At 46.7% G+C, this 13,775-nt stretch overlaps 1 protein-coding gene across 2 annotated transcripts in view; it reads left to right on the forward strand.

The window, feature by feature from the left end:
- adamtsl3 (ADAMTS-like 3) overlaps positions 1–13,775 on the forward strand; it is a 184,959-nt gene that overhangs the window by 98,121 nt on the left and 73,063 nt on the right. For both annotated transcript variants that reach the window (XM_031812497.1, XM_031812498.1), the window contains exons 5-6: positions 3,224–3,269; positions 5,656–5,892. In XM_031812497.1, coding sequence (XP_031668357.1) covers positions 3,224–3,269; positions 5,656–5,892 — 283 coding nt within the window. The remainder of the gene's footprint in view (positions 1–3,223; positions 3,270–5,655; positions 5,893–13,775) is intronic.

A 13,775-nucleotide genomic window follows, 5' to 3' on the forward strand; every position in this document is an offset into this window, starting at 1 on the left:
TGGAGTAGAAAACACACATTTGTGTGACTCAAAATTGGTCTAAATTCTACAAAGATCCAGCAAAAAAAGGACATTGTACATTTCAGTTAAAATAACAACCCAATGTTTATCTCCCAGGACAAATGATCTAGCATCAGCAAACTAGCTAAATGGGAATGAATGTTTCATATGTGTTTTGACCTGTTCCCAAATTAATATAGTTGGTTCAGAGTTGCATTTTGATATCTGAACCTGCGTGTCCTGATCGAGTCTTTTGGGGATAGACAAACTCAACATGCGTGTCCTGATCGAGTCTGGTGGGGATAGACAAACTCAACCTGCATGTCCTGATCGAGTCTGGTGGGGATAGACAAACTCAACATGCGTGTCCTGATCGAGTGGTGGGGATAGACAAACTCAACATGCGTGTCCTGATCGAGTCTGGTGGGGATAGACAAACTCAACATGCGTGTCCTGATCGAGTCTGGTGGGGATAGACAAACTCAACATGCGTGTCCTGATCGAGTCTGGTGGGGATAGACAAACTCAACATGCGCATGATGGCTCATGCAGACACATGCGTGGAGCCGGTTGTGTCATCATGTTTGTTTTGCCTCATAGTTGCGCATGCATGACTTTTGATGACTTCTGAAGGCACTGTATGCACTATATACAGTAGGGAATAGGGTGCCATTTGGAACACAACTTAACTGAATGATAAGTGGCCATATCTGTAAGTCTTTAGGGGTTGTTGATGAGATAACAATTATTCCAGTTCACCAATCAGATTATTTTCCCCAAATGTAGTGCACTTTATAGGTAATAGTGTACCATTTGAAAAACAGCCTCAGACCTCTGTCCTGACTTCCCTTCATTGATTAAATGAGTGTAGAAGTCTGGAAGTGATTGTGGGCTTGATTTGCCTGCTTCCCCCACAGGGAGATTTACACAGTTATTTGAGCAATATCTCCCATTCCCTGCATCAGCCAACACACCTGCTCGAGCGCACTGGGATTGTGTGTGTGTGTGTGTGTCAGGTGTTAGGGTTAAGCCAGCAGAAGAACTGCCTGTGTAGATGAAGGGGAACATAGAAAGACTGCAGAGAACACCTTAAGTCTACTGTCATCTCTTTCTCCCTGCCCCACTCCAGCTTACTCCAGACATAAAACACACACACACAGAGAGACACACTCATGCACGCACACACACACGCACTCACACACACACACACACGCACACACACACACACGCACGCACACACACACAGAGAGAGATACACTCACGCACGCACTCACGCACACACTCACGCACGCACACACACACACACACACACACACACACACACACACACACACATACACACACACACACACACACACACACACACACACACACACACACACACACACACACACACACACAGAGAGAGAGAGATACACAGACAAACTGGGGTAGTGTCTGGCCCCATGTTGCTCTTGGATGTCAGACGCTGTGTGCCCAGCGCCTTGTCTTCTCTAAGGCCCCTCCCCCCCAGACTCCTGCTAACTTCATCTGTCCTTATAGAAACATCCAGTGACTGGGAGGAAATATCTGTCTAGGAATATCTGTCTAGACTTGAATTAGAGCAGCACTATTCTTTTCAATCCCGGTCCTGGAGAGCTGCAGGGTATGCAGGCTTTTGTTCCTACCCAGCACTTACACACCTGATAATGCTAGATTTGGTTTACTCTGTTAGACACGCTCCGGGGTGAAGTTTGCCCCTAGGTACAGATCTAGGATCAGTTTCCCCTCCCCCTAACCTTAACTAATAGTGGAGAAAACGCAACACTGACCCAAGATCAGTGTCAAGGGGCAACTTCACCCTACACCATTAGACACAGTGCTGCCTATCCTTCCTCATGTCTGTGGACTTTTGCTCTCTGTTTGTCCGCTAGAAGACAAATAGCCACCTCATAGACATTCCTAGACCCTGAAAGCATGGTCTACACACAGCCGTGTGTGTGTGTGTGTGTGTGTGCTTGTGGCTCTGCGTGCATGTCCGTGTGTGTGTCCGTGTATGTCTGTATGCATGTGTATGTGCCTGTCTCCAGCCTATACGTATAACCCAGTGTGGATGAGTGATTCATCTCGATGAGGGAAAGACATTAATTGGTTCGTTAAGACAGAGACATTCCTACTCTGCCTCAGTGCCTGCTTTTCCTTGGAGCAGGCTGAATGGCCATAGTGTGGTCTCCAACTCCCCGTTCAACCTAATGGACGATTAGACTGAAGCTTTTTAACATCCGCTTTGCGTCCCAAATGGCATCCTATTCCCAATGTAGTGTACTACTTTTGACCAGGGCCCATAAGGCTCTGGTCAAAAGTAGTGCACTGTGTAGGGAATAGGGTGCCATTTGGGGCATTGCCCCGAACAAATGAGCTGCTACCAGTTTAGACCAATGTTATTCTACCCCCGGGGGTGAGAATGAGAAATGTGGCGAAGTGGAAGTTAACACACACTGGGTGATGGGCTGCAGTTATCGTTTCTAACAAGGTGGAACAGATTTTGTAGCGTGTCCATACGGTGTAGGAAGGGGGAGGGAATGGAGTGTTACGCTATGGTGGATTTCAGACGAGGCAGGAGTTGGTTTTGACAGAGTGAGGTGAACCGATTAGTGTGTGTGTGTGGGAGGGTGTCAGAGTGTGTGTGTGTGTGCGTGTTTGTTGTGTGAGAGAGGTTGATTTGCTTGTTTAAGCCCAGAGGGGGTCCTGAGACGGTCGTTGGCTCGATGAGATCTGATCGTTGGCAGATGAAGCGTGGTTTGGTCTGACAGGTGTGTGTGTGTGTGTGTGTGTGTGTGTGTGTGTGTGTGTGTGTGTGTGTGTGTGTGTGTGTGTGTGTGTGTGTGTCTGAGACAGGCAGCTATAATTCAGGATGAAATGTCTGTCAGTCCCGATTTGACTCCAGCCACGATCCTCCAGACTCACAAAGGTGTAACTCCTGAACCTTCCCAAGAAACTAACAAAACACCACTGTTGTTGTAGACGTTTCTGTGTAATGGTGCTTTTCTTTGTTACAAAACAGATTTCCCTGAGGGATATTAAGCTATTCTATTATACGTGTTTGATATGGTGTGTGTTATATAGCTTTCCCGTCACAAATCAACCTTTTTATTAACCATCACACTCAAGCCCAAACCATTTCCTTGTAAACCGTTGGTTTCAATTTGTACTAACAATGTTGGTTTGTTATTTTGCTTTGTAGGAACTGTGAAGGCAAGAATATCCGCTACAGAACGTGCAGTAACATGGTAAGTCTAGTCTACGCTATGAAGCCTCAACAGACTACAACAGAGTCATTTCCAAAGCTTATGAATGTAACACATATAACTTGTTATTAGTCCTATTCCAGTTTATAACTGGTAATATATTATAACTTTTCTATTCCAGCTTATAACTTTGCTGGTAACAGTGAGAAGCACTGGCTCAATATTGTCAGTCGCCACTGTATTTGACAGTCATGTTCAGCACTGTGGGTGACCTCATGGTAAAATCATACGTTCCATCAATGAATAGAAGAAAACAAGCTCATATCAACATGCCTTCAGTCTATTCTCAGCAGCGGAACCACAGTCGTTCTCACAGCATTTGAATCAAAGATAGACTAGTCTGTACTGTTTCTATTACTCTATTGAGGTGGTTTGTGTCTGGAATGTATTGCAGACTAGCTATGATTTCAATCATGACCAGTGGGATGAGTTCCCAGCATAATATTTAGACCACCGCTCCCGGTGTGAAAGAGATGGATATCAACAAAGCAAGAGAGAGAGAGAAACCCATGCATGTAGTTCAATGAGAAAGAGAGGGAGGTTGTGTCTGTGTGTGTGTGTGTGTGTGTGCGTGTGCGTCTGTCTGTCTGCGTGCGTCTGTGCGTCTGTGTGTGTCTGTGCGTGTGTGTGTCTGTGCGTGTGTGTGCGTGTCTGTGTGTGTGTGCGCGTAAAGCAAGGCCTAAGGAGAGACTTAGTAAAGGCTCGCTGTTGGCAAAGAGTTGGGTCTTCCACATGTACAGTGGGGCAAAAAAGTGTTTAGTCAGCCACCAATTGTGCAAGTTCTCCCACTTAAAAAGATGAGAGAGGCCTGTAATTTTCATCATCGGTACACTTCAACTATGACAGACAAAATTAGAAAAAAATCCATGAATTTATTTGCAAATTATGGTGGAAAATAAGTATTTGGTCAATAACAAAAGTTTATCTCAATACTTTGTTATATACCCTTTGTTGGCAATGACAGAGGTCAAACGTTTTCTGTAAGTCTTCACAAGGTTTTCACCCACTGTTGCTGGTATTTTGGCCCATTCCTCCATGCAGATCTCCTCTAGAGCAGTGATGTTTTGGGGCTGTTGCTGGGCAACACGGACTTTCAACTCCCTCCAAACATTTTCTATGGGGTTGAGATCTGGAGACTGGCTAGGCCACTCCAGGACCTTGAAATGCTTCTTACGAAGCCACAACTTCGTTGCCCGGGAGGTGTGTTTGGGATCATTGTCATAATGAAAGACCCAGCCACGTTTCATCTTCAATGCCCTTGCTGATGGAAGGAGGTTTTCACTCTAAATCTCACGATACATGGCCCCATTCATTCTTTCCTTTACACGGATCAGTCGTCCTGGTCCCTTTGCAGAAAAACAGCCCCAAAGCATGATGTTTCATGCTTCACAGTAGGTATGGTGTTCTTTGGATGCAACTCAGCATTCTTTGTCCTCCAAACACAACGAGTTGAGTTTTTACCAAAAAGTTATATTTTGGTTTCATCTGACCATATGACATTCTCCCAATCTTCTTCTGGATCATCCAAATGCTCTCTAGCAAACTTCAGACGGGCCTGGACATGTACTGGCTTAAGCAGGGGGACACGTCTGGCACTGCAGGATTTGAGTCCCTGGGGGCATAGTGTGTTACTGATGGTAGGCTTTGTTACTTTGGTCCCAGCTCTCTGCAGGTCATTCACTAGGTCCCCCCGTGTGGTTCTGGGATTTTTGCTCACCGTTCTTGTGATCATTTTGATCCCACTGGGTAAGATCTTGAGTGGAGCCCCAGATCGAGGGAGATTATCAGTGGTCTTGTATGTCTTCCATTTCCTAATAATTGCTCCCACAGTTGATTTCTTCAAACCAAGCTGCTTACCTATTGCAGATGCAGTCTTCCCAGCCTGGTGCAGGTCTACAATTTTGTTTCTGGTGTCCTTTGACAGCTCTTTGGTCTTGGCCATAGTGGAGTTTGGAGTGTGACTGTTTGAGGTTGTTCAAACAGGTGCCATTAATACAGGCAACGAGTGGAGGACAGAGGAGCCTCTTAAAGAAGAAGTTACAGGTCTGTGAGAGCCAGAAATCTTGCTTGTTTGTAGGTGACCAAATACTTATTTTCCACCATAATTTGCAAATAAATCAATTTAAAATCCTACAATGTGATTTTCTGGACGTTTTTTCTCATTTTGTCTGTCATAGTTGAAGTGTACCTATGATGAAAATTTCAGGCCTCTCTCATCTTTTTAAGTGGGAGAACTTGCACAATTGGTGGCTGACTAAATAATTTTTTGCCCCACTGTTAGCTGTTATCTCTTCTGTTTGTTCCCTCTGCCGAGCCATCTTATCCTTCTCTATCTTCCTTTTCTTTCCTCTCCTCCCTTCTTCCCCAGGACTGTCCCGTCGAGTCGGGAGACTTCCGAGCCCAGCAGTGCTCCGCCCACAATGACATCAGGTACCAGGGAATGGTATACGAGTGGATTCCCGTGCCCTATGAACCCTCGGCTGCGTGCGCCCTGCGGTGCCAGGCGCGGGGGAGGAGCCTAACGGTGGAGCTGGCACCTAAGGTTCTAGACGGAACACGTTGCCGGGCCGACGCCCTGGATATGTGCATCAGTGGGGTCTGTCAGGTGAGATACTGACTGATTGTTTGGATGGATATTATAAAGCACTTTTCCAGATGCTCAAAGTCAGGGCCGTCCACAGACCTTTCAGGGGGCATTTTTTTCTGCAACAAGACAAACTCATCATCACAAATTGTAAGCAAGCTAGTTACAGTATTTCCTAAAGACATGATTGACATGGGGAAAATAGGATGGGCTATCAGCTGATCATTGATGTTGGTGATCGATGTAAATCTGCTAGTTAGCTCGCTCCACTTATTTTCCTGATTGTTTGATATCTTTCTGCCTCTCTCTCTGCTGCCTATCAGCCAACCAGACGCAATATTGATGATGATGTAAGCTAAATCAAATGTTATGCTGCTGTTGAAGTACTGTTGTATTTAAACTAGGTAGATAGACAGACACTCGACCGGTGACCGTATCTCTCAACTGGGCTTGTAATCTCAGTACAGGGCAGACTGGGAATAGGGGGGGAAATTATACCACCACCCAAAATGACACTTAGGAGACTGGAAGGGCAAAGGGCATGTTCTCTACACAGGTAAGGCCCTATCTGTGCCTGATCAAAGTACGAGGGAAACTCGTATATTATTACAATATGATGATATTATAGTAATATCTTGTATAATAAGGATTGGATTTATATAGCACTTTTCCATGTGCTCAAAGCACTTTAGATTGCATGGGGAGGGAAAGTCACCTCATCCAGCACCAATGTGTCACCCACCTGGACTGTGTCAGGGCAGCCATTGTGGTTCCAGAAAGTTAATCAGCCATGTCAATGACAGATCAGGGGACACGATGTACAATATGACACGATACAATAAAATGTTTTTGTGGGCCACAGTAAAGACTACATGAATATTTCCAAACTATTACAGTGAAAAACAGTCTGAGAACTTCTGATCTTCTGCAATATTTCTCAATAATCGTTGTTCTTGAACAATCGTACTGTATTTCCTCTTTGTGAATCCACATGGCAGCTGCTGTAGCAAAGGCTGATCTAAAACCACATGTCAGAAATAGGAAGTTCCTAAAAAATGATCTTAAACATGGAAAATATTTCTCCTCTCCATGTTGCATGTCAGAAGCTCTGGGTTCTAGTTTTAGGCTAGAAGTGATTGTTTTAGGAACCACAGACTGATGATCAATGTTGCCATATCCTCTTCTCTGGATAGGTGCTTTATTAAAACGTCTGTCTGAGGCTGTATAACTGGAGGAAGGGGAGAGAGAGAGAAGTAGAGAGACAGAAAACTGGAGGTGTGAGGAAGGAGGGAGAGAGAGAGAGTAGAGAGAGAGAGAACTGGAGGTGTGAGGAAGGAGGGAGAGAGAGAGGGAGAGGTGTGACAGGAGGAAGGAGAGAGAGAATAGAAAGAGAAGTGGAGGTACGATGGGAGGAAGGAGAGAGCGAATAGAAAGAGAAGTGGAGGTACGATGGGAGGAAGGAGAGAGAGAATAGAAAGAGAAATGGAGGTACGGCAGGAGGAAGGAGAGAGAGAATAGAAAGAGAAGTGGAGGTACGATGGGAGGAAGGAGAGAGAGAATAGAAAGAGAAGTGGAGGTACGATGGGAGGAAGGAGAGAGAGAATAGAAAGAGAAATGGAGGTACGGCAGGAGGAAGGAGAGAGAGAATAGAAAGAGAAGTGGAGGTACGATGGGAGGAAGGAGAGAGAGAGAACTGGAGGTGTGAGGAAGGAGGGAGAGAGAGAGGGAGAGGTGTGACAGGAGGAAGGAGAGAGAGAATAGAAAGAGAAGTGGAGGTACGATGGGAGGAAGGAGAGAGCGAATAGAAAGAGAAGTGGAGGTACGATGGGAGGAAGGAGAGAGAGAATAGAAAGAGAAATGGAGGTACGGCAGGAGGAAGGAGAGAGAGAATAGAAAGAGAAGTGGAGGTACGATGGGAGGAAGGAGAGAGAGAATAGAAAGAGAAGTGGAGGTACGATGGGAGGAAGGAGAGAGAGAATAGAAAGAGAAGTGGAGGTACGATGGGAGGAAGGAGAGAGAGAATAGAAAGAGAAGTGGAGGTACGATGGGAGGAAGGAGAGAGAGAATAGAAAGAGAAGTGGAGGTGTGACCGGAGGAAGGAGAGAGAGAATAGAAAGAGAAGTGGAGGTACGATGGGAGGAAGGAGAGAGAGAATAGAAAGAGAAATGGAGGTACGGCAGGAGGAAGGAGAGAGAGAATAGAAAGAGAAGTGGAGGTACGGCAGGAGGAAGGAGAGAGAGAATAGAAAGAGAAGTGGAGGTACGATGGGAGGAAGGAGAGAGAGAATAGAAAGAGAAGTGGAGGTACGATGGGAGGAAGGAGAGAGAGAGAACTGGAGGTGTGAGGAAGGAGGGAGAGAGAGAGGGAGAGGTGTGACAGGAGGAAGGAGAGAGAGAATAGAAAGAGAAGTGGAGGTACGATGGGAGGAAGGAGAGAGCGAATAGAAAGAGAAGTGGAGGTACGATGGGAGGAAGGAGAGAGAGAATAGAAAGAGAAATGGAGGTACGGCAGGAGGAAGGAGAGAGAGAATAGAAAGAGAAGTGGAGGTACGATGGGAGGAAGGAGAGAGAGAATAGAAAGAGAAGTGGAGGTACGATGGGAGGAAGGAGAGAGAGAATAGAAAGAGAAGTGGAGGTACGATGGGAGGAAGGACAGAGAGAATAGAAAGAGAAATGGAGGTACGGCAGGAGGAAGGAGAGAGAGAATAGAAAGAGAAGTGGAGGTACGATGGGAGGAAGGAGAGAGAGAATAGAAAGAGAAGTGGAGGTGTGACAGGAGGAAGGAGAGAGAGAATAGAAAGAGAAGTGGAGGTACGATGGGAGGAAGGAGAGAGAGAATAGAAAGAGAAATGGAGGTACGGCAGGAGGAAGGAGAGAGAGAATAGAAAGAGAAGTGGAGGTACGGCAGGAGGAAGGAGAGAGAGAATAGAAAGAGAAGTGGAGGTACGATGGGAGGAAGGAGAGAGAGAATAGAAAGAGAAGTGGAGGTACGATGGGAGGAAGGAGAGAGAGAATAGAAAGAGAAGTGGAGGTACGATGGGAAGAAGGAGAGAGAGAATAGAAAGAGAAGTGGAGGTACGATGGGAGGAAGGAGAGAGAGAATAGAAAGAGAAGTGGAGGTACGGCAGGAGGAAGGAGAGAGAGAATAGAAAGAGAAGTGGAGGTACGACGGGAGGAAGGAGAGAGAGAATAGAAAGAGAAGTGGAGGTACGATGGGAGGAAGGAGAGAGAGAATAGAAAGAGAAGTGGAGGTACGATGGGAGGAAGGAGAGAGAGAATAGAAAGAGAAGTGGAGGTACGATGGGAGGAAGGAGAGAGAGAATAGAAAGAGAAGTGGAGGTACGATGGGAGGAAGAAGAGAGAGAATAGAAAGAGAAGTGGAGGTACGATGGGAGGAAGGAGAGAGAGAATAGAAAGAGAAGTGGAGGTACGATGGGAGGAAGAAGAGAGAGAATAGAAAGAGAAGTGGAGGTACGATGGGAGGAAGGAGAGAGAGAATAGAAAGAGAAGTGGAGGTACGATGGGAGGAAGGAGAGAGAGAATAGAAAGAGAAGTGGAGGTACGATGGGAGGAAGGAGAGAGAGAATAGAAAGAGAAGTGGAGGTACGATGGGAGGAAGGAGAGAGAGAATAGAAAGAGAAGTGGAGGTACGACGGGAGGAAGGAGAGAGAGAATAGAAAGAGAAGTGGAGGTACGGCAGGAGGAAGGAGAGACAGAGAGAATAGAGAGGGCGAAAGACCGAGAGAGATGCAGAAGGTACGACAGGAGGAAAGAGAGAGAGACACAGAAAGTACAGCAGGAGGAAGTAGAGAGAGACACACAGAAGGTACGACAGGAGGAAGGAGAGAGAGAGACACAGAAGGTACGACACTTGTTTCAGAAAGACAGATTCCCCACATCATATGCTGTAGTGCACTAGAACACAGTGCTAGACTAGGTCTGCATCCCAAATGGTACCCTATCCCCTGTATAGTACACTCCTTTTGACCAGAACCCTATGTGCTCTAGTCAAAAGCACTGCACTATATCATAGGGAATAGAGTGCTATTTGGGACCTGTAGCAGTTCTAGGCCAGAGAGGAATGCACACTGTTGTGTGTCTAGCCAAGTGGAAATTCACCTATCCACTTCATCCATTAAGGAAGTAGACCCTCTTTATGCAAATCCTTAAAAGTACACTTATACAGTGCCAGGCCATGATAACTTAACAAGGAACGAGGGACATTACTTAGTCCCACAAGGCATTAACTTGTTACTGATACTTCTCTAAGTATCCTGTATATCAGCAAGCTACAGTACGAAGCTGTCTTCATGGGACCATGACAAAGTGCTTGTTCAACCCAAATAGAACCTCCATGTTATACTACCCATAGACATTCTCAAGTGAAGTGTGTGTGTGTGTGTGGTGTGTGTGTGTGTGTGTGTGTGTGTGTGTGTGTGTGTGTGTGTGTGTGTGTGTGTGTGTGTGTGTGTGTGTGTGTGTGTGTGTGTGTGTGTGTGTGTGTGTGTGTGTGTGTGTGTGTGTGTGTGTGTGAGACAAGGAGCTGCGATGTCAAGATCTGTCTTTTTCTGACCATGTTCTGTGCTTGAAGTCAAATAGCTCTGCACGGTACTTCATGGATTCTGCCCTCTAAGTGGTGTGTATATAATGGGTATAAGGAGTGTTTGTGTTTACTGGGACTGCTGGCCAGGTAAGTCGTATTGGGTTTGTTATGCTGGCTGCTATTCCCACAGAGTCTGGAGCACAAACTCTGTTCTTCACCATTTCAAGACGAATATGCTGTCTAAATACAACATTACATATACAGACATCAGTGTCAGATACCATGTAAAACATGTGAGTTTGGTTCCCCAAACCCCACGCCTCATCCTCTAAACCAGAGGGCGAGGAAACATAACCCATTTTCAATGTGGCCCTCTGGACCTCGGGGCAAAATGAGCTTGACACACCTGCTCTAAACCAATGTCTCCCAAGCCGTTCCTCCAGACCTCCAACAGTTCCACCAGATTTCACTACTTAAAGGTTTGACGATTAGCTGACTAGTTGAATCAGGTGTGCTGGTGCTGGAATAGCACCAATATGTTGTGGCTGTGGTCCACGAGGAACCGATGACTCTGCACGTTGAGCTGTGAACATTGGCATTATGTCTTATGTAGATGGTACATTCCTGTACTGGGCTAACAACAGTGACCGATCAAGACACACTGTACATTACATAGCCAGTATCACCCTTAAACATGTACTTTATGCTATTACTGTATCATCAGAAAGAGAGAACTCTTTGAGTTTATGAAAGTGCTGGAAAGTGAGCTGCGTTCAGGGGATCTATGTGTTTGAGAGGGTGAGCTGGAAAGTGAGCTGCGTTCAGGTGATCTACGTGTTTGAGAGGGTGAGCTGGAAAGTGAGCTGCGTTCAGGTGATCTACGTGTTTGAGAGGGTGAGCTGGAAAGTGAGCTGCGTTCAGGTGATCTACGTGTTTGAGAGGGTGAGCTGGAAAGTGAGCTGCGTTCTGGAAAGTGAGCTGCGTTCAGGGGATCTACGTGTTGGAGAGGGTGAGTTGGAAAGTGAGCTGCGTTCAGGGGATCTACGTGTTTGAGAGGGTGAGCTGGAAAGTGAGCTGCGTTCAGGTGATCTACGTGTTTGAGAGGGTGAGCTGGAAAGTGAGCTGCGTTCAGGGGATCTACGTGTTGGAGAGGGTGAGCTGGAAAGTGAGCTGCGTTCAGGGGATCTACGTGTTTGAGAGGGTGAGCTGGAAAGTGAGCTGCGTTCAGGTGATCTACGTGTTTGAGAGGGTGAGCTGGAAAGTGAGCTGCGTTCAGGTGATCTACGTGTTTGAGAGGGTGAGCTGGAAAGTGAGCTGCGTTCAGGTGATCTACGTGTTTGAGAGGGTGAGCTGGAAAGTGAGCTGCGTTCAGGTGATCTACGTGTTGGAGAGGGTGAGCTGGAAAGTGAGCTGCGTTCAGGTGATCTACGTGTTTGAGAGGGTGAGCTGGAAAGTGAGCTGCGTTCTGGAAAGTGAGCTGCGTTCAGGGGATCTACGTGTTGGAGAGGGTGAGTTGGAAAGTGAGCTGCGTTCAGGGGATCTACGTGTTTGAGAGGGTGAGCTGGAAAGTGAGCTGCGTTCAGGTGATCTACGTGTTTGAGAGGGTGAGCTGGAAAGTGAGCTGCGTTCAGGGGATCTACGTGTTGGAGAGGGTGAGCTGGAAAGTGAGCTGCGTTCAGGGGATCTACGTGTTTGAGAGGGTGAGCTGGAAAGTGAGCTGCGTTCAGGTGATCTACGTGTTTGAGAGGGTGAGCTGGAAAGTGAGCTGCGTTCAGGTGATCTACGTGTTTGAGAGGGTGAGCTGGAAAGTGAGCTGCGTTCAGGTGAACTACGTGTTTGAGAGGGTGAGCTGGAAAGTGAGCTGCGTTCAGGTGATCTACGTGTTTGAGAGGGTGAGCTGGAAAGTGAGCTGTGTTCTGGAAAGTGAGCTGTGTTCAGGGGATCTACGTGTTGGAGAGGGTGAGCTGGAAAGTGAGCTGCGTTCAGGGGATCTACGTGTTTGAGAGGGTGAGCTGGAAAGTGAGCTGCGTTCAGGTGATCTACGTGTTTGAGAGGGTGAGCTGGAAAGTGAGCTGCGTTCAGGGGATCTACGTGTTGGAGAGGGTGAGCTGGAAAGTGAGCTGCGTTCAGGTGATCTACGTGTTTGAGAGGGTGAGCTGGAAAGTGAGCTGCGTTCAGGGGATCTACGTGTTTGAGAGGGTGAGCTGGAAAGTGAGCTGCGTTCAGGTGATCTACGTGTTTCAGAGGGTGAGCTGGAAAGTGAGCTGCGTTCAGGTGATCTATGTGTTTGAGAGGGTGAGCTGGAAAGTGAGCTGCGTTCAGGTGATCTACGTGTTTGACAGGGTGAGCTGGAAAGTGAGCTGCGTTCAGGTGATCTACGTGTTTGAGAGGGTGAGCTGGAAAGTGAGCTGCGTTCTGGAAAGTGAGCTGCGTTCAGGTGATCTACGTGTTTGAGAGGGTGAGCTGGAAAGTGAGCTGCGTTCAGGTGATCTACGTGTTTGAGAGGGTGAGCTGGAAAGTGAGCTGCGTTCAGGTGATCTACGTGTTTGAGAGGGTGAGCTGGAAAGTGAGCTGCGTTCAGGGGATCTATGTGTTTGAGAGGGTGAGCTGGAAAGTGAGCTGCGTTCAGGTGATCTACGTGTTTGAGAGGGTGGGCTGGAAGCAGATTTTAGTTAGTAATAGTTAACGAACACATTCACTTTATTGGATTATTTTAGCTTCTTGGGACTTGGGAGCATTTTTCATGCACATGATACATTCTTAATTCATTGATTTATTGACTGAGTTTATTTGTGACAGTTGAAAATGAATATAAACATTACATACATTCAAATAAAGGATGAAGCATAAACACAATGAAACCTCCTGGGTTAACAACGCAGACAGAGGAATTACCTACCCTTCAGCAGACAGAGGAATACCTACCCTTCAGCAGACAGAGGAATACCTACCCTTCAGCAGACAGAGGAATACCTACCCTTCAGCAGACAGAGGAATACCTACCCTTCAGCAGACAGAGGAATACCTACCCTTCAGCAGACAGAGGAATACCTACCCTTCTGCAGACAGAGGAATACCTACCCTTCAGCAGACAGAGGAATACCTACCCTTCAGCAGACAGATGAATACCTACCCTTCAGCAGACAGAGGAATACCTACCCTTCAGCAGACAGGAATACCTACCCTTCAGCAGACAGAGGAATACCTACCCTTCTGCAGACAGAGGAATACCTACCCTTCAGCAGACAGAGGAATACCTACACTTCAGCAGACAGAGGAATACCTACCCTTCAGCAGACAGAGGAATACCTACCCTTCAGCAGACAGAGGAATACCTACCCTTCAGCAGACAGAGGAATACC

This window comes from Oncorhynchus kisutch, unplaced genomic scaffold (genome assembly GCF_002021735.2).
Source record: "Oncorhynchus kisutch isolate 150728-3 unplaced genomic scaffold, Okis_V2 Okis03b-Okis08b_hom, whole genome shotgun sequence".
In the NCBI taxonomy this organism is placed as follows: domain Eukaryota; kingdom Metazoa; phylum Chordata; class Actinopteri; order Salmoniformes; family Salmonidae; genus Oncorhynchus; species Oncorhynchus kisutch.